Source organism: Etheostoma spectabile, chromosome 9 (assembly GCF_008692095.1).
Source record: "Etheostoma spectabile isolate EspeVRDwgs_2016 chromosome 9, UIUC_Espe_1.0, whole genome shotgun sequence".
Taxonomy (NCBI): domain Eukaryota; kingdom Metazoa; phylum Chordata; class Actinopteri; order Perciformes; family Percidae; genus Etheostoma; species Etheostoma spectabile.
Window position 1 is genome coordinate 8,199,644 of NC_045741.1, and position 27,320 is coordinate 8,226,963.

General features: G+C 43.8%; 1 protein-coding gene across 1 annotated transcript in view; it reads right to left on the reverse strand.

The window, feature by feature from the left end:
• Window positions 1-27,320, reverse strand: part of gmds (GDP-mannose 4,6-dehydratase) — a 172,176-nt gene that overhangs the window by 96,927 nt on the left and 47,929 nt on the right. Inside the window, exons 5-7 of the mRNA XM_032525892.1 lie at window positions 17,021-17,213; window positions 15,949-16,053; window positions 6,759-6,886 (exon numbers count right to left, since the gene is read on the reverse strand). Coding sequence (XP_032381783.1) covers window positions 6,759-6,886; window positions 15,949-16,053; window positions 17,021-17,213 — 426 coding nt within the window. The remainder of the gene's footprint in view (window positions 1-6,758; window positions 6,887-15,948; window positions 16,054-17,020; window positions 17,214-27,320) is intronic.

A 27,320-nucleotide genomic window follows, 5' to 3' on the forward strand; every position in this document is an offset into this window, starting at 1 on the left:
AGTTTGGAGCAGTTTGTGAACAGTGTTTCCTGTTGGAGATGGTAAGTCCCTTTGGGATGGACTTTGGGCTTTTTCACTTACAGATATAACACAATAAAGGTAAGGGAAAAAGCTAAAAAGTATAATGTGAGCACTTTAATAAATTATCTCCCTGTTTAACACCAATGGACTCCCAGCATCCTTTCGTCTTTCTGTTGTTCCCTTTACAAACAGTGTTCCAGCCAATCCCAGCTTCGATCCAACTCTTACAGCCAATCACGGCGAGCTGTACGGCCAAATACTGACTGGGAAGAAACAGAGGGGTAAGAAAGAAAATAAAAAGACGTTCCGTGACAACTTCTGAATCTCACCCAAAAATGAGGACACGTCCTGGGTCAGGTTTCAGTCTGTAAAGCTGCAAACCCTACCGTGGCCCCTTTTTACAAAAAGCAGTAACCCTTGAATCTCTGCTGCCATGGATCTGACTCTTATCTCTTCCTCTATTGTTAGAGCCGCAAGAGGGAGTCACTTTTACACAACCTTCCTCCATTAATCTTTCTGCAGGTCTAAATTATCTGGACTGTGAAAACCCTCATTATAGCTGCTCTATGACTCCTGCTGAACCTCTCTCCCTGTGCCTCTAGTACGATGCCACAGTAAATACTCACCTGTCTAATGATTTAGGATTTGGACATGGGGCAAGAGTGCCTCCCTGAAGATCTTTTTTTTAAAAGTCTATCACCCAATTCTTTATTCTTATCGTCATATCTCATCACCTCCTACGCCACTTTCCTGTGTGTTTATCCAAGTGAAAGTCTCGGTCTACCTGTGTGTGTGTGTGTGTGTGTGTGTGTGTGTGTGTGTGGTGTGGGGGGTGTGTGTGTGTGTGTGTGTGTGTGTGTGTGTGTGTGTGTGTGTGTGTGTGTGTGATTTGAGCTTAGGAGGGCTCAAAGAGATGCTAGAATGAATAGCTGTGGATGGGGGGAAGGGCCCATAGAAAATGCCTTTTTACAGGGCCCAGCAATTTGTGCCAAGCCCCCTGTGTGTGTGTGTCACATTAAAATATGTACAGGAAGTACTTTGTGCTGAAATCACCAAGTGATTTACATAATCACCTAGTTCACAGAAAAACTAAACCTAAAAAAGGTTTCAGGATTTCTACGGATCTTTAGTTGCATACACTGAGATGCTAAAAACAAGTGAAATACTTTGTAAATTATAGAAATTTGCTCGTACCAAACGTGAAAATGTTCCAGTTATGTAAATAAACAAATCTTGATCATATTTATTGAAAATTAACATACAAATCAAGCCTCCTCTGGGCTTTATATCGCCAGATGTTCCCTGCTGCCCCTTGCAAGAGGACCTCTTTTAGTTAAGCTACAGAGGTCAGTGTCTTCTTGATGCAAAACACATGAAAGAAATTAATCTGATCCTTTAAAAAAGTTTTTTTTTTAAAAAGAAGAAAAAAGTTTGTGCGTCTTCCGTATTTAATTACCTTGATGATGAGCATGAACTGTGATCCATTTTAATTGTAAAACCCATAAAATTCAAGCAATTAAGTTTTGACAACCACTGGAAAAAATGGCTATGTTGAGGCAATATGTGGTGTGTGTGTGGTGTGTGTGGTGTGTGGTGTGTGTGTGTGGGGGGGGGGGGGGGGTCAGTTACGTTTTATTGAGCCACAGGGGAGGGGAGGGGGTCGGGAGCAGGGGGGACCCCAGTTTATTAAGCTGCTGTTAGGGCCTTGGGTCCAATTTCACCTGCAATTAACGTCACAAGACCTGCACACACAAAAACACACAGCTGCTGACGTTGACTCATCCTGCTTGTGTGGGATGCCAAGTCAACATGACAGTAGCTTCTGTCAGTCTCTCTCTCACTAAATGATCTACACTCGCTCGAGCCCCCCTGCGGATCGCACACACACACAAATCTCAAGAGATGACATTATGATTATGCCAGGGTGGGTGTGTTGAGGCAGCAGTGGTTAAGGTGGTGGGGGAAATGTAGTGGTAGTCAGGAGGTTTTGGTGATGAAACCCAATGCGCCCTCTCCTCTGCCCTGTAAGCTCCCATTTTAGCTCTTTACTACTCCAGCTGTGTTCATTAAAACCTTACAGAGCTGGCTATGGTATTTATCAGCTCCCTAAATCACTGCTGTAAAGATCCCGGCATATGAGAGAGAGAGAGAGAGAGAGAGAGAGAGAGAGAGAGAGAGAGAGAGAGAGAGAGAGAGACTTGGTGTTCTACAATCATAACCTAAATGCTTGCGTTTTGAACTGCTGGTTTGACAAAATAAGACGTTTGAAGACGTCATGATGGAGTCCAGGAAAATGACGTTTTGTGTGCCCAGTGATTAATCCATTAATCTGGAAGATAATCAACAGCTAAATTACTAATAAAAATAACCGTTAGATGGAACTGTGTGGTATTACAGTATATCACCTTGGCTGTGTGGCCACAAAGTAAAATGGACTGCGCTGAATATAACTTGGAAAAAATGGTAGAAGATAACGATGAACATCCTATAAATTATCTCCTTTTCCTTTTAACTAGCAAAGAACAATGCAAAAACATGGAGGCTGTCAGGCTCAACACCCCCCAAAAACTAGCACGTCTTACAGTATAGTATGTCTGATCTCCACAGCAAAATATATCCAGTGTCCATCGAGTCTAACGCCCTGACAAAATGTCTTGAGGCAATAATAATGAGGCTCTTTTGCTTGCTAAGTCGCACTGGATAAGCGCCTCAGCAGAAAGTTCAAAATGTAGACGTACATGTCTAGTTTACTGTACCAAGTCCCGGAGCCTGCCCCCGCTGTCACCTCCCAGGCCAAAAACATGTGATGAATGGCCCAGAACTCTCATCAATCATCTGTGATTGGCCCTGATCTGCGCTGTGATTGGCTAATTAGCCTCATCTGTAACCATTACTGCACAGAGAGGCAGCTGCGTCAGTAAAAAAAATGGATAAGAAAAATAAAGGAGGTGAAAAATTACACCATCAGGGCTGTCCTGTCACCTAGCTGCCTCCCCACAATGCCAGGAATCAGACAGCTTACGCCACACACACACACACGCACACACACAAGAAGACTGCAAGGAAACACCTTTCAAAGCCCAGAATTTCACAGGTAATTATAATTTGAAAATAAATATGCGAACAAGACAAGAGCAGAGAGGAGCGGTTGTCAGGATTGTGTGTCAGCAGGTCAGCCACATCTCATCTGGCAACAGTTTATGGTCTGCTACAGCAGCGAGAACAGCAACGCCAGCTCCAGTCAGGGGAAATATAAGAGCTGCTTATTAGATGTCAGCGGGAAATATCTTGTAACTGGGTGGTAACTGCTCGCCAAACGACAGGCCAGACTAGAGGGAGCGACAGTTTGGTGGAGCACTGGTCTAGTGACGCAGCTTTTCAGGAGTACAAAAGACCAAAAAGTAAAAGGTTAAGAGGCGGGAGGAACATGAAGAATAAAAAACACAAAGCGGGAGAGGAAACAGGCAAAAAGAAAGAGAGAAAGTGAGGCAGGACAGAGCCCGAGGGGAGAAAGAGGGCCAAAGCCACCAGGCCGACTCCTGCTCCCTCCCAGCCAGTCCTCCTCTCTGCACAGGAAATGGCTCTCTGCAGCCAGAAGGGGAGGAGGCATGCAAGGGGCTCCAAACAGCTGTACCCACCACAGGCCAACTCAGGGTGGGGGCACAGGCCAAAGGGAGAAGAAGGAGTAGGGAGGAGGGCAGACCTTGGTAAAGATGGACGACTCTTACATCTTTATCTGCTCTGATAGAGTCTTAACTAAGGGACTGCTGTGGGTTTCTTTTTCTTAAAAATGTGTTCTGTATTGCCAAATCCCAGCAAACCGCACTCAAAAAAATGTAACCCCTTTGAGGAAAATTAGATCAGGAGGTTTTAAATTATTTCATCTGCCGATTTTAAACTACAGCGTTCAGCTCCCGGCATCTATTCCATAATACCATAATAATAAAAAGGTCTCCATTGAGAGGAGCTGGGCAGCTCCCGGTCTGCCTGCCCGCCTGCCTGCCTGCCGGGGACAGACACCCGATACCTGGCTGAGACGATGCCCAGCCAGCCGCACGCTTTCAGACGTCGTTAGAGCAGACACACAGCACGCCCCTCCTGCCACCCGCAATCCATCCACAGCCAATTACAAGCAATTTCCCTGTCCTGGGTGGGGTGAGGAGACAGAGAGAGCAAGAGAGGGAGGAAAAGCAGTTGTCAGCCTAAAGCAGACACACATGGTTCTGTTTACTAATTGCCAGTTGTTTGGCTTTGCCATGGCAATACAGTGCTAACGCTGGCTGGACGGATATTTCAAAGTGAGACGGAGAGAGGGGGTTGTGGTGACAGGTCGCGGCCTTTGATGGTCTGCAGGGCGGGGTGAACTTACAGCTGGAGAGATGGTTCATTTATGATTTATGCATAATGTGCAAACGTCCCACAAACAGGCATCTGTTTCCCTCATGACTTCACCCCCCCCTCTTCCTCCTCCTCCACATCAGTTCCCCTTAAGCACCTTGGGCTTCTGTTTGGCTTCCCGAGATCCGCCTTTTCCAAAACTAGAGACACAAAACGAGGTGGTGCCTGATTCACCAGAACTGGAATGTCGGCCATCCCCACAGGAAACCTGGGGCGTCTCAAGCCAGGGTGCCCTGGACAGGCGAGTGCACACACACATAAATCCAGCAGCACAGGGTTGCACGCACAACACATAAGTACACTGACTGGTCAGTTAGACCAACATAACAAGATGCTGAATGTGACCCAACAAGAATTATGCTTTCACAAGAATAAAACCCAGTCATGTTGTTTAATGTAGTAGCTAAGTGGGCAGAGCCGCAGGTTCTGGGTTTTGTTTACTAACCTTAAAATTAGATTTAAAACTTAATTTTTGATGACAACCTCAATATTTCCCAAACTAGTTTACTATACTATAGTTGGGATGAAGAAGACAGAAGCCAGAGGTCCAGGTCAGGGCCAAAGTTTACGCGCTTTTGAGCAGTTGCTTTGTTATCAGGAAGCTCAGTCTTGTGATTTGTAAGTAACTTTTATTGTCCACTGTTTCCAATTATTTGCACTCATAGTTCCTCAAGGAGAGTTTATTGGCAATCAAACAAAAGATGTGCTCACATACGAGCGTGAAGCAGAACTATGTGTCACTTTAGTCCCGCCAAAGGAAATGCTGGACTGTTTGAGAAGTCCAAGTTTATTAACCACAAACAGCCAAACAGTGACTGTACAGACGTTCCTGTCCATGTGTAGAGAGAGTCTCTGTGTGAAAGCGCAGACTGATCTCACAACTTACAACTCCAGTTATCTTTCATTTTCCTCAAGTTTTCCCACTGACATCCTCTTGTTTCTCTACGTTCATGAAGCAGAGTCATGCAGGAACATCATCAACTCACGAGGACAAGTCTTTACTGGGAATCAGAGTCTAGTCATGCCCGCTAGGGTTTTTCCATTAACTTTGTATGCAAATATGGTGCCAATAAAATTCACTCTCTTTTCTTTCTTTCTTTTTTTTTTCTAATAGAAGTGGTGCTGTGTCTGAGAAAAATGAGATGGACTTATTATAAATACCATCCTTTATTTTGTCAGCTGTGAATCCATTTGTGTGACAGCGCCATCCCACAAACAGTTTCTTATTCAAAAACAACAAACCTTTTGTGCTTCTATTTTACCAAACTCAATTCAAGGCTGTCATCCTGCAACAGGAGGCGAATATTATTCAGTGTGGTTACTATCGGATATAACTGATCTGAAGTCTTCCCCCATCAGGCGGTGACTGCTTTACTGACGCCATGTACGCCTCCGTGAACAGCCTTAACAGCGTGAGCCACCGCTTCACTACCATCCTGCTCTGACGCAGTGACCCCACACTGCGATCTGCAGTTAAACTGAGGTTCCCCACCGTAACCTCCTCACCCCCACTCCCACCTCAAAGAGCGCCGCCGGCCACCTCCGCCATCATAACCTCCTAATAATAACACTGTCCGCAGTGAGGGGTCTGCTGTCAGACATGGCAACCCGTCGAGTCTTTCATCTCAACAGCCACACACGTGTTCCAACCTTAAGCTATCACACACACACACACACACACACACACACACACACACACACACACACACACACACACACACACACACACACACACACACACACACACACACACACACACACACACTCACACACTCACACACTCACACACTCACACACTCACACTCACACACTCACACTCACACACTCACACACACTCAAGCACGGGGGGGGACACTGAGGTCCGTCTGCTCCTGGACGTGGCGACCCCACTGTTCGTTTCATCTCCCCACTCCTCTCTCTGCTTGCTGCTGGCACCATTACGTTAACACAAACACCATATTTCTGTCATCGTCGCAGAGTTCCCTTAATATCTCTCTTTCTTCTGCGGGCGCTCAGGGAATGGTGATGGGGGCCTGAAGGGATCTGGGACATGGGTGAGTTGTGGGAAACCAGAGTGCAGTCTATGGCCTCACAGCATGAAGCCCTCGCTCGCTCCTCCCGCTCCCCATTTCTTTTTCTATCTCCGTTTCTCTTTTGGCAGAGAATCATAGGAGGCTTCATGCAGATCGCATATTGCGGCCTCAAATGATCTGGGAAAACATGCCTTGTTAGTGCTATGTGCACATCTGAACCCTGTTCAACTCTGAGGCGGTGCACGCACGGTTTGTGTCCATTTCTCTGGGTTTGTGTGTGTGGTTATGGTTGTGTGTGTGTTTTACCTCCACATAGTCTTTGGCATGGCCCCAGTCCCTCTTGGAGTCCAGGTTGCCCAGGCTGAAGCTCTCCAGTTGGCCGAGGTGAATCTTTGCCACAGAACGGCTGATCTTACGCGTCACAAAGTTTGAACCTAAAACACATACATTAAAACAATGCTTTGTTTGCATCTTCTGAATTCAATCACAGTTTACATTAGAACATAAATATTACAGAGGTTTAGCTCGGTCCAACACATACAAACATAGATAGTCCGAAACCGTGACACAAAGAGTAGATAAGTGAAATCCAGGCCTCCTCAGGGAAGAATTTAGAGAGCTTTACCAAACTTCTACAACACACTAACACACACTAACACACATCCTTCCAAACCTCCACTACTACCCCAACTCCTCGATAGCCAACACAAAAACTCAAGCAAAAATCCACCCTGAGTCAAATCAATTCGTTACCACCTCACATTACAGCCACTAGATCCTTTTAGATTCCTTCTCTCTCATTTTCCTCTCTAATTCCCTGTTTCAGTGTCAAATCTGGGCTGGATGCCAAAACAAATCTCAGAGCATCAGTCTGTCTACACCAAAAAAAGCTACAGGGAAGTGCCACAAAAGAAATGACAACTAAACAGGACCACCCTAGCTCTGCCGGTGCAGCGTCCAGTCCAGAATCGCCACATCGTCAGCAGATTCGTCTGCCAGATCTCCCAGCGGTGCTCCTCAGTTGGAGCAGACACACGTGGCGATATTATCTGCAGGAAATGAGCTCCTAATGACTATTTCTGTGCCACTAAAAAGGGTTAGAGAAGTTTTTTGGGTGCTTTTGGCGGGACACTGATGGCCGGTGTCATGTTCTCTGGTCCTGCTGCGGGGGGAAAGATGCCGCAGAGAGCCCGCGAATAAATGCACCAGTCCTCCAACCCAAACACAGCATTATACCGATGGAAATCAACACTAAATATTGGTGTCTAATATTGCCACCATCTTAGTTGAAACAGCTTATTAGAGTTTAAGTCTGGCTCGGCTCTTCTGTCTCGTTTTCAAAAGCTAAAATGGCAGATATGTGAACGTCTAATTTCAAAGGAAAGCTTGAAGCTTGCATCAAAGAGTTTGCTATTTTTAGCCCACACAAAATTTCTACTGTAGATAAATCTCCCACAACCTTGCGTGAACCTTTTTGAGACCTCTTAAGCGCTCCTCAATGCTGTTTTTTAAACTCATCTTGTCTGAGATGAATGTTTCCTTTTAGCTCTGCGCCCATCCAGTCCATAATACCGCAACTCTGTCTCGACACTGTATCACTGGTGCCCTGACATGGAGCAGAGCCTCCATTTAGACACAGGAAAATCCCATGAACCCAATCATGCGAATGCACCAGATTTGTAGTAATTATTTCATAGGAAAGCGACAGCCCTGGGCAGGCTGAGCAAAAACAGACCAGAGAAGGTTAGACACGCTTATTTGAGAAAATACAGCATGTTGTGTGTTGGTAGCAGCATGGTCCCCCAAGTCAACGCTGCTCTGTCGCCATGTTGAGCTGGAGTTTACTAAGGTTGAAATGAGGCTGGGGCAGTCTTTGGACTTTCAATGGATTAAAATGTAAAGATAACTCTAAGAAGTCCAAATCCATCTATTATTACCAATTCTGTGAATCAATATTATTGACAAGTTTCTTAGGAAATGACATGTGCCTACAGAGTGTAGATAAACTGTGGATGGATGGAAACCCCCTCCGATGTCAGTCCTGTCCTGTCTTTGCATGATTGTCTCATCTGGCCCCAGGGACGTTATCCAAATTGGCACGTCCTCTGTTCTGGCAGGTACCACTGCTCCCCCTAACTACAGTCAAATTTTAAGCAACAATTATTCATCTGCCACTGACATGCATGGTTGTCAGCTCTCATCCATATCAGCAGACACATCACAGGGTGAGGGATTTTTACCATGCAGCTACACACCCGTCATCTATCTGGTGATTAAGCAATTAGCCAAATGGACAGAAACTTAATCGACAACTATTTAAAAAGGGGAACTCCACAGATTTTACATCAGTTAAATAGTCATGTGGAATGAACAGCCAGAAACAGCCGTATAATGTTTTCTGTGGTTCGGAAGGAAATTTCTAAAGTCTGAGAACGCCACCCCTTGGGATGTTGCCAGGATTACATTATCTTAAGGGTTACTATCTTATCATCTTGTGTCCATAACTTCAGCACAAAATTCACTTGTAGCTATAAACTATTTTTGCTCTCTTTTGTTTTTCATTTGTTTCTATAGTTTATGTCGTAAATTAAAAACTATTAATACAAGCATGCAATTTCATAATGTCACCCTGGGCTCGGGAAACTTGTGATGTGTGACTTGTAAAGTTGCAAATATTGTTTTTTTAATTTATTTTTTACATTTGTGGATTAAATGATGAATAAATAGGTTACACAATAATTACATTTTCATTAGTTGTAGCTCTATAGACTATATTGTATATTAGGACCCAGTGGGGTGAGGCAATGTAACAAGAGCACAGATTGGTAACTACAGTAAATTGGAAGGCAGATGTTTGATTTGATCTCAGATCCAAGGGAAACTCAGGTTTGCAGGTTAAACACAGGTTGTCAAAGCTCTGCAGAGCCTCACTGGCTCTTAAAAAGGTGGCAGAGGGATACAGTGTAGCACAGTACACCCAATCAGTAATAAAGTCCATTATTTCCCCCCAAGCACACCTGTAGTCTCCTTGTAAAGCTCACACCACTGTTTGGAATGGCTCTGCTCCCTGCCTGCTCTAATTGGTGCGGTGTGGACCAGAGCGTGGGCCTAATGGACCGGCATGCCTGGCTGCGGACAAAGCCTGCTCTGTTACTGGCCCGGGTGTTAATGTGTTTCCTTTACTGGCAGCGGCACCGCAGGACAGCCAGGACGAGGGGGTGGAGGGGAGCCGGAGGGGGCGAACAGGAGGTTCCAAGCCCAAACGGGGCAGCGTTGGCCGTTTAACCTTGCCCGCGGCCCGGCGGAAAGTCTAATAAAACCATGGGCCGTGAAAACTGAGCAGACAGCAAAACCCATGCCAGAAATGGACACTCAATCTCTTTCTCTCCCTTTCATTTTCACCTAAGCGTTTTTCTCTTTTTTTCCCAATCATTTATTTTTATTTTTTGGCAAGAGAAGCAACAGGAAAAACGTAAGACACGGGCTGCGTTGGCACAGCTGTGCTGAGGCATGGGGAGAAAAAAGGAGGAGGGGGAGGAGAAATGTGCGGAGATGCCTCCCATCCAGAGCCAGGCCATGTGGGCCCAGACAGGATGGGGACGGGAGCTGTCAGCTGGGGGCTCGGGTGTGGGGGAGTCAGGGAGGGGACTGTGGGTTTGAGGGGATTTTGGCTTGACTGGCCTTAGTTACTCAACAGATTCTGTTGTTTGAACCATGCTGCTAAAGAAAGGTGACTTATGAAGTCTGTATTCAAACTGTGTGACGGCCCAGCCCTTACTGTATGCACTCAGACCTCAAGACGTCTGACTCACACTCATCCATATTACCGCCTGTGAGTGTATTTATGTGCAGTTACTAATTGAGATTCAACCACAGCGTAATCTATTCAAATCACTCTTCTGTAACATTTATTTTGAAGACTTAATATGTGGTTGTGGCGCAGCTGAATGGCACACACGCTCTGGAAAAATGGAGTAAATTCAAGGTTTAAATCATGTCAAGGATTTATCAAGTTGATCTTTAATGTTACATTTGCACAGGTACAACATATACTTCCTTTCTAAGCCAAGTCTCCTGTTCCAACTTTAGACCTGGCATATGTTTTTCATCACCACGTAAATCTGCTCCAAGGTGATTTGCAGGATGTAACTTAGTTCTTCCTTTTCTTAATAAAAATGTGGAATGATTTGGTAACCCAGACTGCTTTAATGAGCCACATTCTAAAAATAGGACAGTGGACCGCTCACTTTTGTTTAAAAAAAAAAAAAAAAAAAAAAAAAAAAAAAGTTGAACACAAAGACTCAATCCAAGTGCAGTTTTTTCCATATATTTGACAGTTGAGTCATTTCTGTCGTGAGCTTGTCTGAACTTGCCACGTTCTGAAGCTGGTGAGGAAAAAATAGCCAGACGTCACTTTGATTGCCAACAGAAACCCTTGGGTTACCTCAACGCAGGTTGTTACACACCTGTACTGGAATTCAACCAGAACTGAAAATCTCATAATCCCACTCTGTTTTTTACCAATGGGGGGAGTGAAAGGCTTTGTGATAGATCTAAAGTGGAATGCAACCCTTACTTTGTATCTCCACCCCCATATGTCTTGGTATTTTTCAGTCGACCCTGTTTACATTAAAATCATTGTGTACCCATTTCATACCCATGTTGTTTATCTGCACTGAGTTATGAACAAAATACCTGACTTGCAGGAGCACTGGGTGATTCTGCCGGAGGAATCTTCCCCTGGTCTGGGATTGGCTAAATTCCACCCAGGCCGAAAGCTTGTCAGTGTCTGCCATCACCGTTATTGCACAATTCACGTCCTGACTAATCTCTGGAGCCTTGATGAAGGGAGACTATTTTTGTTAAATCCAAAAGAGGTCATGCGCTCAGCTTCGCCAACACAGCATCTATTCACACCTGACAGACTGCTGCCCTCGCTCCGAGCTGACAGGGAAGGTACAGACAGAAAGAAATGTGAGGAGGGTTGGAATGGGGGTGGAGTGCGAAGACAAAGTAAGTCACTTATTTTTTTCACTGGGTGTGATGCAAGAAAATGGATGGACGGCACAGGGTGTGCAAAGGTGTGGGGAAAGAAAGGGAGGGTGTGAAGAAAGAGACGGGAGTAGATCATACATGTTTTGAGCTCCAACGCTGACAGCACCACCTCTACATTGCAGAACCGAGAGCGATCGAGACAAAGTGTTTCACCCTAGTATTGAAAACAAAGATGTAATGGTGTCTGGCAGCATCCCAGAGTTTGACTCAACCAAATAAGCGTATAGCGAAACATTTTGGGGTTTCGACCGTCCTCTGAGGAACTGGCAGAGGTTGAGAGAGGCAACGGGGAGCCCTCAACTCGCAGTACAATTAGCGCCGCTCAAAGTGCGTACTCAGTCAACAAGATTCTTGGATACCATGGTGATCCGGGACAACAAACACAGATTTGAGGGCTGCAATGGGGATGAGTGAAGGTAGATACCTAAACGACCACGTGACAGTTCTAAAACCGTGGTAAGCTGAGGCGGAGGGAAAGCACCTTTTTTGGCCACGTGACAAAAGGTGGTGGAAGGCGTGTAGGGAAGTAGAGAACTCTGTCGTCAGCTCTGCTCTGGGGCGTCAGACGCCGCTCTTCACCTGGCCACAGTTCAGCTAATGTTTAGACTGCTCTCACTCAGCCTGGTTTTATTGCCGACGAAACGAAAAACAAAAAGTGCAGAGTTCCTTCTTACGAGATCATTTCAAATCCCCTTGACGCCCCCTGACCGAGTCATTCCTATTTGAAGATTTCCTTAGAAAATAACCTCTCCAATAAATGGAAAACATATCCTCTTACAAATCTATCATGCGATCTAACCTTTTGGGTTCAACTTCAACGAAAGCAGAAAGATGAATCCAAGGCATGTAGCGGCTCAGCGGCTGTATGTGTGAGTATTTGAGGGGCAGCATTGACTTTGGCAATGCTATTCTAACTTCCCCAATGCTAACTGGTCTTCTTTCCTAACATAACAGTATATTATTCTATACTGCCAAGCGTGAACCACAGCGCTCTCAGGGTAGAGAGATGGATGGGACTTCCCCAAATAAACCAGGGGATTAGCCTACAACTGGAGCTGGTCAGTAGCAGCAACAGTGGACACACACACACACACAAAACATTACTGTGCTGATTTACTGCACAGCCTTAGATCAACACACTGCTATTAACTATAAATTAAACTTGGGTTTTGTCTTTTACTGTCAAAATGAGATTTTGGGGGACTTTGAGGTGCTGTATGTTTGTTGAATATGACAACCAAATAAATATATGAACCGGTTATTTGCACAGGTTTCAGTGGTGATCCTTCGTGCCAAGAGAGTGTGGAGTACTGCAATGCGTCTCATATGTCAAAGCAATATGGAGTCTATTTAGCACCCCTGCTAATGCTAATCCCCCTCTTCAGAGTCAGCGAGAGGGCTATTTGTTATTGCTAACAACTAAGCTAACCAGACAGGAGCTAGCCGCGGTGTGAACCGGCCAGCAGATGCAGGCTTCTGTTTGCTTTGCCTCACGCTGGATTTCCACCGGGATATGTTTCTCCCCGACTGTCCGATTCCGACCTTTTGCTGCAGAACAATGGAGATTGGCTGTTTATTGGTTGAACGGTCAGGTGTTTATGAGAACTATAAGAGAAACCAGAAGTGCATTCCTGCTAGGATTAAGTCATCCTGGGCTCTGTAAGAGACAGAGCTCCTTGTTGAATCCTACAGAGGGACAGTACAGTCTGAGGGGAAACTGGTGTTAAACTGCCCTCTCCAGCCATTCCCAGCAGCCACCAGACCGTGCCATGTGACCCATCACATCACGCCGCACTGCGCCCTGGACATGATTGGTCACTGGTAGTTCACTTTGGCAATTGCCTTTAGAGCAAGACTCAGTGAGTTTGTTGTTAAACAGAAAAACTCCCTCATAAAAAGACAAACATTGATTTGTTTCTCAAACAGAGGCCCACATGGCCACTGGCACCCTGGGACAATGACATCACAGCTTTTCCTGTGTGGGACGGGGGCGCGGGCGAGTGGTGATGTCAGCGCCAGTGACACTGACATCATGGACTTCCTGCTGCATTAGTGACTAATTATCCAGGAGTACAAGCACAGGAGGGGCAGGTAATATTAATAATTGCTGCTTTATCTCTCTCTACCACAAGTGTGTTACCACACGTAGGTACAAAAATACTGAAAACGATCAGATGTTCATGGTGTGGTTGAGGAGAAATGAAAATGTCTCTGGCTCCAGTGATTATGTTCCAAAAGCTTCTTAATTGATGTCATTGTTTCTGTGTTTTGTTAAGCAATTTCACCGAAGCCACTTGGTAATCAAAGAGAGCAACCAGTAGTATGAATTTATTGATTTTAATGTTCGATATTTTAGTGTTTACCATTAAGAAAATGTAAATTTCTATTGGTGCAAGATTAATCTTTAACTGGTAAACCATCATCGTAACTGCTTGAGATATATTTATTTATTCATTAACTTTGATTCAGTTGATTTTTTTCCCTAGAACGATCTATATTGTGTACCAATACCACACTGTACCCTCACATTAAGTATATAATCTACAATGATGTTATATGCAATGATGTAATATTTAGAAGGTCTGTATAAAATAAATTTATGTTAATCCATTTACGTCTATTTACAATACAGAGATGTTACATTTTATACTACCAAAAAAACGATGCAAGCCAAAATTGTCATTAATATACTTTCAGTTCATGACTGAACACTATTAACAACGTTAAATGCATTTTGAGGTGTCACTGGAGTCCTGTTAAACTGTCCCCCAATGCAGCATATAACTTTAAAACATAATTCCAGCTCAAACTGTGCCATGTGGGTGTTTTGCAGCTCAAAGCATCAACTCCTCCCCTCTAAAGCCCTCCTGTGGGTGCAGAGTGCACGGCCAAACGCCCCCTCAATGCGGCAGCGGCAGGGTCACGACGGGCCCCGGGGGCCTGGGTAAACACTGGCCAATCCAGCCAACACAAGCGCCACACTGGGTTGTGCAATACAGCAGTGGGACATCTGGCCACATCACAGCACAGCGTTCCTGCTTTATGAGCAACAACAGCCGTAACTCTGAGAATAGAAGTGGCAGGAGCAAACCCAATGGCCTGCTGCAGAAATGCTGACTGTGGAAAAAGGAGGATGGAGACCTGGAATGAGGCAAGAGAGAGGAATAAAGAGTAAAGGAGTGTGTGTAGAAAGATGGACGCAAAGTCAGAGAGGAAGTTGAGAAAGAGCCGACCTGGGATCAAAAGGCTAAGGACGTAAGCTCATTGTGTGTGTAATGAAAAGACACAAGCATCTCTGATTTCACACTTTCACAGGGCCACTCAATCAGCATGTTTTTTTTATCACTAGAGCTGCAACTACTGCTTATTAACTCATGATTAGTAACTAGCTGATTTATCTTATTTTGATACTGATTCGATGTACAGTCTATACAACATCAACAAACAGTGAAAAGTTTCTAAAGCTCGAGGGGGTGTCTTTAAAATGTTTATTTTTTTTCTGAACAACTGTCAAGAACCCCAAAGATATTGAATTCACAAAGACAAATCAGATCTTCAAATGTAAGCGGCTGGAACCAGAGAATGTGTGAAGGGCTTTTGATAAATGACCTGACTAATCAACCAATTATTATAACTGTCTAAGATTCATTTTCTGTTTTAAGCACTACTTGGTTATCTCCATCACTCCTCCGCTCTTTCTTCTGGCTTGTACGCAGTACGCATCACTCCTTTGTTGACTCGGTTAACTAATTCTACATTACATGACCTCGATGGCAACCGCCCCATCTACGCTGAGCTGGCTGGAAACTGCACCGGTTCCCACACATATCTATCTGTGGTAACCCATTAGGGTTTATTGGCTGACCCCTGACCTTTGCTGGGGTCGTAGCCAGGGCCTTCATTAGGGGATCAATCATAAACACCTGAGTGGCTGACCTGGGCGCAGCACTGGGGCTGCAGTCATGTGGTATTCATTTTGGGTCGCGGTGGCGTGTAAATCGGGTTAAACCAGCGACTGCGACCCTCTGGGCTCGCAGCACATATTAAAAATGTGACCACAACCTACTCACAATGTGTCAGAATGTGTGTAAGAGTGTGTCAAGTGTTTATGAGAAACCTGGCTCTACCAGTGAATGAATATGACTTTATATAGAGCATGTAATTGAATACTTTTACACAATCCAACAATGGTTTACCTTCTGTTTTACTGTGGGTCCTGCCTGTTGCTAAGTAATGTCATTTTTTCACAACGTAATTTTAATTTTACAAAAAACTGTCCTCTATGATGTGATATAATCATTCCTTTCTTCTCCTCTTCTACTCTCTTGCTATCAAGTGCTACAACAACCTAATTTTCTCTTTAACTCAGTACAACAACAAAAAAAAAAGTAAATTTGTGTCGACATAGAACAGCAGGATGCGTGTCGTGCTGCGAGCTCACCTCTCCTCGGGCTCTCGTGGTTAAAGAGGATCCCGTTGACAGCGAACATGTTGTAGGCCTCTCGAAAGTTCACCACGATCCAGAAGGCATAGAGCTTCGCGGCACCTGAGGAGAGAGGCGGAGACAGACAGGAACAGAGGGAACAGGGTGACAGAAGCATATTAGTACTTTTTATTAGGTCTCTTCAATCCCTTCTCTGTGGACTACAACAGTGCACTGGCAGACTTTTCACAGTCACATGATGCTTGATGCTTTTAGCACAGTTTAATCTGACAGAGTGATCATGTAAGCTGAGAGAGAAACACTAATCCTCTCTTCCAAAAGCTGCAGAAAGGCCCTAACAGAGAAAAGGATTCCGTGTGTAACTACACTACATGTCATGGCTGAACACAGCGGTACCGCAGAGCAGAAAGTTCTGCCTCTATACCTCTTAGCATCTTCCTCCTCCCTTCTCCTGTGATGAGGGGAATACCAGAGCAGGCAAAGGGAGGCGCCCGTTGATTAAGCCGTAGGTCAAGATGTACACTGGAGGTGAAGGGAGGTCGCCATGGCAACCCTTGCCTCCCCTTTCCAAAGTCTAATTAATCGAGGAGCAGCCCTCCTCGTGATGGTATGCGCCTCCCATGCAGCCTCAGATTGAGTGCTGACAGATGGGGAAAGTGTCAGTGAGGAGACCATTTAGACAACAGAGAACATGAAACCTGATCGCTCACACACGTGTATAGCCTGGCTGTGTGTGTAAGTGTGTTGAAAGTGAGTGCTGTGGATATAAAGGTGTCTTTGTTAAAGTGTGAGAGCCACTGTAGTCTTCAGTCAGATTTTTTTTTTTTTTGCCTCGGGGTATGTGGAGAGCTCAAATGCTGCCTGCACGCGCGTACGTGCACTTGCACTTGCACTTGCACTTGCACGCACACGCACACGCACACGCACACACACACACTTTGTTTGTATGCCCTTTCATGGCCATACGCAATAGTTTGACAAATAGTGGAAGGTAGAATATGTTAATAAGTGTGTGTGTTTTTTTCCACATGGATCTTTAGTGCATTATGTATGGGATAGCGAGTATTACCATAAGGTGAGCGAGGGTAGAAGGGCGTGGTTTCCTTCTGAGGGATCTCCTGAACTTTGCCGTACAGCTCACTGGTGGAGGCCTGGTAGAACTTTACGCTATTGGTCAGACCACATGTCTTTATGGCGTCCAAGAGACGAAGCGTACCTACGCCGTCCACGTTAGCGGTGTACTCGGCCAAATCAAAGGAGATCTGAGAGAGAAAAAGAGATGATTAAGTTATCTTGATAGGATTGACTCTACTTCTTATTAAACATTCTGTAAAGGATTCTGACTATAGAAAAGTAGTGTAACCTAGAGACATATAGATTTGAACTTAAAAATAAGGACTTAAGGCTTGACTATGACTCAACTTAAGCAAAAACATTCAAGCCTTGACCTGGTGAAATCACGGAACAAGAAATAATTAATAATACTGTGACAGTTACTTATTAGGCATGTACACAGAAAGTACCTGGTCTAGTTAAATGCTGTTATTTTATTGATCAGCATTCAGAGATAGAGAATATTGCTTTTTAAGATGTGATTTTAATTGACTGACTTGCTCCAAAACATTTAGAAACAGCACTGCTTTGGATTATGTTACAATTTGTTTTGATGTATTTTAATGGCAAAATGTATCGCTAACCAATTTTCAAAACCACTATGCCTAATTCCACAGACGTTATATCCGGCACATCACAATTGTGCTTCCATTCACTACAAGTTTGCTTTCAATTATCAGGTCAGCCATATTTAAATTAAAAGGAGCTGGTATTGTCATGTCAGACAATCAGGGTCCAGTTTTGTGACTGTTTTGCCTGTGAGGTCTCAAGTTTTAAAATTAAAAGGAGATACCCTTTTAAATCAACAACATGTTAATAATGATAAGCATTGCCAAACTATGCCTGAAAACAGAATGATGCAAAGTGTGTAACTTGACAGATGTCACAAGTTCACTGCACATTACACACAAAGTCTGCCATAAAAGAAGACGGGGGCAACAGTGATGCAGAACGTAATTGGAGAATGTGTGGTTTCTAGAGTCCATCAGAGCAGATGAGAAAGCTTATACCTCAAACTAAATACTCCATCTCCCAGAATGCCTGTTTCCACTGCTGAAGGCTAAGATGGGAGGGAACTTAATGAACACTTGGGGGGAAATTAAGTTTAAATTAGAAATGGATGTGCCGTGCGCGACTGTGCGACGCTGTGCACTTTGGACTGTGTGTGCTTGTTTGAGTGCCAGGTTGGCCTCAGGCTTCAAATCAGGCGTGACGGTTAAAAGCCGTGCTGGTTAGTGGTCATCACACCTGGAGCGAACGGCATGAGCCCCGTCTGTACGGAGGAAACCCTTTGGCCCTTTAGTGCTTCCACACTGGCGCTGTACACACAGCCAGATAAAGACCCCTTATTTAAAGCTGGGACTGAAGAACACTGGGCCTCTATTCCACTCAGAGTCCATACACACACACATGCACTGACACACAAACACACACAGTGAGCAGGTTTGATCAGGTTCAATTACACTCCACAGCTCGGTGTAATTACCTGTGACGCTCCACTCACGCTTTTACTTTGCATTCTGACATTTTCATTTACATCCTTTACAAGGGAAAGTGAGGGGACACTTCATACACCAACACATACTGTACGTTTACATGACGTTTCCTACATGACACAAGAGGTGCACACAGTAATGGCAATACCTGTGCAATAAAGTCCACTCCAACAAACTGAATAGTGTACTTAAAGTTGACCAGTTGAATGAATGCACAAAAGGTAACTATTATTTACTGAGGGGATGTTGTTGGATGCGCATAAAGATGTCAGACAGACTAACAGATGACCAAACAACCTCAGAATGTCAGCTACTTCCATTTCGAGTTTATTCATACATGGGCATTCAAGTAGTCATAATATTATAACAACATAATATTCATCAAGTCACAATTTTGCATATGGGAAGACTTGACTTTATAGAGTGCGGGAAAAAGGTCAACACACACTTGGTTCTGATGTAATGACTCCCTCCATGACTTTTTACTACTTTGAGCAGAGCCGAATCTAACCATTATTTCATTACCATGTTATCTAACCAACATTGAATTTATCAAGATATCTTTTAATTTATAAAATAAAAAAAAGATATAAATACATTCACAAATTATTGTGAGGTTGCCAGGCTGAGACCGCAACATCCACTACAATGTTGCTAGACGATTGTCTCACATAGCCAGATATTACTTCACAGCGCAGGAGCTAGCGTTAGATGCTGGCTATATTAACATATCATATCTGTCATATCATGTCATATCTGCCCGTCCCTTGCCGTCCTCTCCAACCGACTGAACACACTTTATTTGTTTAGAATTACGGCAACAATCACTCAACACACTGCAAACTCACCGTCATATCGTCCAGATTTACAGCCCACCTCTTTTGGCTTAATCTCAGTGTCTCAATGGTTTTTCCGAGTAACCAACTCGGGAACTCTAGCTATATAATTCAATGTGAGTACACAAATGTTGAATGACAGAAAATGCCCCTTGTAGCCTTGATGAATTAGCCTGATGCTAATGCTTAGCTGTTCAGGAGGAATTAGTCAACTCAGCGTCCTTTTGGGCTCTAAACTGTCTCCATCTTTCAAATACTGTACATCTCCAATATCTTTCAGGGTTTGTTACATCTCCGGTCACACAACTGTTAGAAACAGGCCAGTTTTTTTGTTGATCCTGTGTCGTTTGTTTGCTGCTTTCATGAAGATAAAAAAAAAGATAAGGGTTTCAAAATTATTATATTTCCTGTAGAAAGTAAGCTATAAAAAAATGTTGTAGGATAGTCTAAAAAAGGTATGCAAGGACGGTCAATATTTCTTTGAAAATGTTATTAATATTATCACGTTGGGGTTGTTCAGGTCAGGACTGGTGTAGTTAGCATTGAACCACATTGGCTTCTGATGAAGCCTAAACCTGAAGCAGACAATACCTGCTTTCATGTTCAGTGACACACACTCAGACACACACACACACACTCAGACACACACACACACACTCAGACACACACACACACACACACACACACACACACACAAAACAGATTCCCTTTCCAACAACAGACATGTAATTCAAGCTCTCTCAGATCCACCTTCATCTCTTCCTCCTCCACCTCTTCCATCCTTACACATTTCTCCTCCTCCTTTGTCACTGCTCACTCTCCCTGGACCTCATAAACCTCATTTTATGCTACTGCAGCACCTTCTTGACTGACACCCCCTCTCTGTCTGGCTGTCTGTGTGGGAGTCCCTCCATTCCTCTGGTTATTCCAACACCAAAACAGACACACACGCACACACACACAGACACACACACACACACACACACTATCAAAACCAGCTGAGAGGGGCAGGGTCCAGGACGCCTTGACAACTTAAATCAAACAAATTGCCTTAATGCCTCCATTCTCTGTCATTATGTAAGGCAGGGACTGAGCGCTGACGGTTTAAAGTCCAGACGTTTGTGTACAACGCTGTGTGTGTGTGTGTGGACTGCTGGGCCCCTCGGTCGACCTAGCAGATATTGTTCTGTTCTGGGAAGTCAGCCAGGCTCTGTCAGCATTGGGGGTCTGCTGCCGATGCGGAGGGAAAAAAAGCAATCTGTTTAAAGGGTTCTAAATGTACAGGATATACGTGCTGCATTTAGTGGTTTCATTTCTTTCCTGCCCACACAGGGCCTGTTGAAATGCATGCTTAAAACTGAGGAATGTGCCTCTGTGCATGTGTGAATGTGAGTGTGTGTGTGTTGTGTGTGTGTGTGTGTGTGTGTGTGTGTGTGTGTGTGGTGTGTGTGTGTGTGTGTGTGTGTGTGTGTGTGTGTGTGTGTGTGTGTGTGTGTGTGTGTGTGTGTGTGTGTGTCACATGCAGTAGAGGGTTGGTGTGCGTCTTGACAGATGTATAAATATAAGCTACATGTATTCAGCCGTGGCCTCCCTCTGCATACCTGCATGGCCTTCCATACAGGATAATATGAAGGCAATAAACTGTATATATACACAGCGCTGGAAGAATGAAGAGCTCTATTGTGCGTTTAGAAAAAAGAAACCAAGTCAATCACTCAGAAATTGCATAGAAGCAACATTTCTAAAGTGATTTGAAACAATGAGATATTCAACACACATACAGATCAAAGTTATAAACACTTTTGGTTTTGCCGCCATTTGTCATGAACTGAACTTGCAGATATAAGACTTTTTCTACGTACACAAAAGTTCTATTTCTCTCAAGTATTGTTCACAAATCTGTCTAAATCTGTGTTAGGGAGCACTGCTCCTTTGCTGAGATAATGCTTCCACCTCACAGGTGTGGCATATCAGAATGCTGATTAGACAGCATGATTATTGCACAGGTGGGCCTTAGGCTGGCCCGAATAAAAGGCCACTCTAAAATCTGCGGTTTTATTGTATCGGTGCGGTCTAGGGGTGGGGGGGGGCTCTGAAAACCAATCAGTATCTAGTGTGACCACCATTTCCTCATGCAGCTCAACACATCTCCTTCACATAAAGTTGATCAGGTTGTTGATTGTGTCCTGTGGAATTTTGGTCCACTCCTCTTCAATGGCTGTGTGAAGTTTCTGGATACTGGCAGGACCTGGAACACGCGGTCGTATGCGCTGAGCCAGAGCATCCCAAACATGCTCAATGGGTGACATGTCCGGTGAGTATACTGGCCATGCAAAAACTGGAATGTTTTCAGCTTCCAGGAATTGTGTACGGACCTGTGTTATCCATGACACACGCCTTCCCCAGTCTATAACCCCACCGCCACCATGGGCCACTCGACCCACAACGGTGACATTAGCAAACTGCTCACCCACACGACGCCATACACTCTGTCTGCCACCCGCCCTGTACTGTGAAAACCGGGATTCATCTGTGAAGAGAACACCTCTCCAAAGTGCTAGATGCCATTAAATAAAAGCATTTGCCTGCTCAAGTCAGTTACCCGATAACCACGCAATGCCCCCCCCCCCCCCCCCCCCCCCCCCTCCACGCAGGTGCTAGTAGCCAAGGAGGACACAGAGGATTAAAAGAAAAACATGACGACTCTTCTAAAGAGGTAATAATCTTCACTTGAGTTCCAGCGCGGTAAAGAGTCAACGGACGCCACAATCTTGTGAACACAGCCACAACTGGAAATACAGAGAGAGTTTATATTTTTAATTAGACAGATAAATAGCTAGATAGATACTTTATTTATCCCGAAGGAAATTTTTAGCTTTGTAGGAACTCATTTGGCAATGGCTTGAATGTAACAGACGTTGATTAATATCAAAAATGTACACACTAAAGCTTAAAACACAGCTCAGATGACAGAGATTTTACAGAAGAAAGACTGCCCCTTTGTGAGCGTCACTTTCTCATTAATTGTGGAATGTTGTCAAACACTGAAACTGCGGCACATTCCTGCCAACTGCAAACACCCAAATAAAGAAATCACTAAGAAGCCCTGGAGGTGGAGACAACCAAGAGGGAAAAAGAGGCAGGTATGGAAGAGAAGAAAAATAGAGAGCGCGCGAGTGTGTGTGCTTGAACATGGGTGGGGGTTTGTTGGGGGAAAACCACAGTCAATTACACCTTTACTCATCACATTATAGGCCAACTGAAATTAGAGCAGTCGTGTGTTAACAGGGCAAATACAAACAGGCTGAATTCCCTCCAGGAGAGAGAGGTTTAGACCCAACCTGGCAACCCATGCACCGCCAGACAGATCAATTACTCCACTTTCATCAACTCCAGTACATAGTCACTCGTCTGCATCATGGAGCCAAGATACAGACCCCACTTTCCCTTGCAAACACGAAGCCTCAGTGCAGCGCTGCTCCTCTCTGTGTTTGGAGAATTTTTAGCTTTTCTTCGCATCAGTAATCAGAAGGTGCGAATAATGCTTGGGCGAAGCGGTTTTAAGATTGTAATTTGTGTCATAATTTAGTTGTAATTCACAGCCATAGGAAATGATAGCCTGCAGCTGTGCTAAAGAAGTAACACAAAGCAGAAGCCTGGAGAATTAATTATTTGACAGCACATGTAAGTCTGGGTGATTATTATTTAACACACTCACATTTGTTGATTCGCTGGGGTGTGCGGTGTTTATAGATGGCATCTGTTGCATCAGTCTGGCTATATATAAAACGGAGATTAGATTGATGTTGGTGATCAGATTTTTCTCCTACTGATAAATTAGATTGTTTAGTTTCCAAGCTTACTTAGTTAAGATTCAGGAAAGATCATCTTCATTGCTGAAAGGAACCAACATTGACTGCTGGTGGGAGACAGAATGCAAACTATGATCTCCACTCGTGCAACTATTCAGTCCAGTTTCAAGTACAGACTGTGGGTTTAAGGCAGGGCAAGGCAGCTTTATTTGTTTAGCACATTTCAGCAACAAGTTTAATCACGGCAAACTTTGCAAAATGCTGCTCCAACAGTTTCTCGTCGATTTTTTCCATAAAATCTATGTCGCACCCGCGTTGGAGAAATTCTCTGAAATATCTTCATTTCCTGTTCAGAAATATCCCCAGAATGACAACAACCCTGATCTCACAAATAGTTAAACAAAAAACAACCCAAAAGGTTCCAAGTTACTCAGTTCACTTCACTGGTTTCAGCCAACAATAATTAATCAAAGAACCATTTTGTGGAAACCCAAACTATGTTGATACGGTAGGCATTCTATACAGCCAGTGTGTAGCAGGCCATATACTGTCTGCACCGTTGTTGCAGCCGGGGAATGATGTAACGGCACAGTAGCGGAACTTTCTACCAATATATAGTATAGTTGTGACATAACAACCGTACAAAAGTCCTAATAACTTGTTCAAACGCACAGTTTCTAAATACAGGCGGTGTGCATTTCTCTGTGGTTTGAGTGTGTTTATCCTTTCACAGTATTTATATGTCACCTCAACCTGCTATAGAATAAGAAATGACCTGGAGTCTCAATTTACAATATGGGACATGTGATTCCTAATTCAGAGGTCAGTGACTGTATGGGTGTAACGCAACATATGAAAATACTCCATAATTACTTCATGTTTTCCCCAGCTACCTGCCGTAGCCTAAGCTACTGTTGCTGTATGCATGCATGCCCACGCTAACAGCCCACTCTCCAAACAGAGCTGTATCTCCATCATCATGTGCTGTGATGAAACTTGAGGGGGATCTCTCCACCTTGGGTTCTGTGTTATTGTAATTGTGTCACTCAAGCTTGTCTGTGCTTAAACACACACACACACACGTTAGAAAAACAAAGTGCTAATTTTTTTCTTGCAGTGTGCCAATTTGCCTTACGCCGACACAATACAGTTTAAAGGAGAACACCAGAGACGCAGTGAGTGACAGGGAGAGCGAGACCCGAGGAGTGGATGTATGACATTGCAACATCCACACGGGACGTGTGATGGCTCTGTGAGTGTTTTCACGCTTGGAACGAGGTGTTCTTAAAATGGATTTCAATCACAATACCATGACATAACATACCAACACATACACAACCGCATCTTTCCCAGATTTCCCTCGTGAGTAACATCCTTTGTGTTCAACAGTTGACATTTGAAGGCTGGCGGTTAAATATATACAGTGACAAGCGGAAACAATGCAAGCCTCTAAAGAGCTTTAATTACAGAGTATACCTGAAGTAAATCCAAACTGAGTTTATTGATGGAGAGTCTCTTTAAAATGTGCTCCCAGAATAGCCCAACAGGTTCCCATGGTTTTTATGAGTTGTTTTATAGTTTGGGTTAAATAAAGGACATTAGTTGGAAGGAAGCTTAGGAAGCTGGGATAACAAAAAAAGATGTGTTTCAATACAAAGGACTGAGAGACTTGTTGAAAGTGACAAGAGTGTTTGACAAGTTTAGTCCCATTTAAGCTCAACTTCACTATGGGATGCAAATTATCCCTGATGGGTTTCTTGGCAGCCACCTTTCATACAGAGAAGGAAATGCTCCAGCATGCTTTCACAACAGATTTTCGCCCTCATTCACTCAGGTGTTTCTTTAATTGTGTCTATTCACTGTATTCACTGTGCTAAAGGGCAGAGAAAGTGACAAAATGTGAGGCTGAACACTAAAATGTTGATCAACTTGAAGAGAGCTTAAAAAAATACACGTAATACCTTAAGCTTGAAGGCAAATTTAAGGTCAACATTCATTTTTCAAATCAGGGATTTGTACATGACATGACATGCATCTACCCAGCCACTAATCCCTCCCCCACTGATGTTCACTCATCATTGCGATCATATCTCGATATCTGCGTTTTTTTGTCTAATTACAGGCGTCTTCTGCTCGGTTAGTGTGCAGGCTGCTGCAGCTATGGCAATGAACAAATACAAGTCAAACAGATCAGGTGGATTTGAGAGACAGATGGGAGACGTGGGAGTAGGCGTAGTGCACGTGTGGAGAAATACGTGCTTCGGCAGCGTATGTCAGGGCAGGTAAACTGAGCGTTGGTGATTGGCTGTCAAACTCAGGATTTATGCAGTTGAGTCTGGAAAGTCCCTGTCTGCCTCCCGGCACTCCGCTTTACCTCTACTCCTTCTCTTTTTCTCTGCATCATTTTCTCTTGATGGCATTAATGTGAAAAGGTGGTGGCCAGTCTCTCAGAGCACCAAAATTAAGGAAATTTGAGGGGTGCTTGAGCTAATGCAATCGGTCATTTCATTTCCAGTACCACTGCCAGACACACATCCTTACAGATAAATGTTACCGAGCTACAACGTTCTTAAAGTAATACTCTGACAAAATGATTTAGTTAGTTTTCAAAGCAGAAACAAATGGCCATAGCTGGCACCTGTAAAAGCTCTAAAAACTCACGTTACCATACTGCAGGCAAACAAAGTTAGCAACTAGCTAGCGTCCCTTATGCCAGGCAGACACTATGTCCCCAGTATAACAAGAACAAAAACTGTCTACAGATAATGCTACAAAACGGACATTTGGAGAGTAGATAAAAATTGCCTGTCAACATTTGTTTGGTCACAGATCGGCTGAAAGGAGGGAGGTAACAATGTCAGGTAAAACTGCTTCACAATGGTGAAAAAAGTAATTGGTACAAACAATAGAATATTGAAACGGAAATGAATTGCTGGTGGCAGAAAGGTTTTCATTAAGGTGAAAAGTGCTGAATGCCATATTGTAATTGCTGAAATATCCTCCAGCGTATTAAGTAAATATGTTTATTAGGGGAGCAGAGGTGCAGTTGTAACCATTCCTTAAGCAAGCTAAGAGCTTCTGGAATGGGATCTCCCTGAAAAAGTCCATCAAGAAGAGAAGAACCCCTTCACTCCCGCGATCGTGTGATGTACCCTTTTGACATTTACCACCAATCAATCAATCAATCAATCAATCAATCAATCCAACCTTGCAAATATAAACACGCGTGTAAACACGGCAACAGGTCTTACTCCAGCGGGCTGCTGTCATGCCCCGGGGGCTGTTTGGAGCATTCACACATTAACACACACGAATGCACAGGTAGGAACAGCTTTGTCATCAGTGGCACTCTTCAGGAATTTCAACTGTGGATTTTGGGGGTGTAAGGCCCTGTCACACTACAACCAGTTACAGCTAACCTGGTTAAACAAAGGCTAAACTAAAATAGAAAAACACCCAAGGTGAAGAGTAGACCCTAAACTACCTAAATCAGTATTTGAAAGAAACTCCAGCATATCATCTTCCAGCATGAACAAAAACATGCCAACTAGTATTCTGTGAGCAATCCTAATTATTTAAGTAAAACTTTGTAATTGCTGTCAAAACTAGAATAAGAGACATTTTCAAGTTCAAGTTAAACACATTTTTTGTTTTTTTCCTCGAGCTGTGGAATAATTTTACTGGACCAAGTTCAAGTATTGGTGCTGCTGAATTACCAAATTTAATTATAGAACACACCGTTTTTATTAGTTTGTGGTTTAAGGAGTTCATTAGGTGCACATTTACACTAATAAACACATAACCATTTGCCATTAATCTATTATCTCAATACAAGGGCTCTTATAATCTAAGCAGTGTGTCATTGCTTTTATTTATTTTTTGTCTTTCTTCCCCTCATACCGTTAAAGGCATGTCTTTTCTGGCTTTCACTTGTGACCGAGCTCCAACATATTCCATAACAGGAGAGAGACCTGATGATCCCCTACAAACTTTAAAACTATAACTTAAAATTCCGTCACACTGTCAATCAAACACAGCAACTTTCTTCACAACACAATGGAAGACAATTAAACACAACAGCATCCTAAACAGGAGATAACAACTCTCTCTCT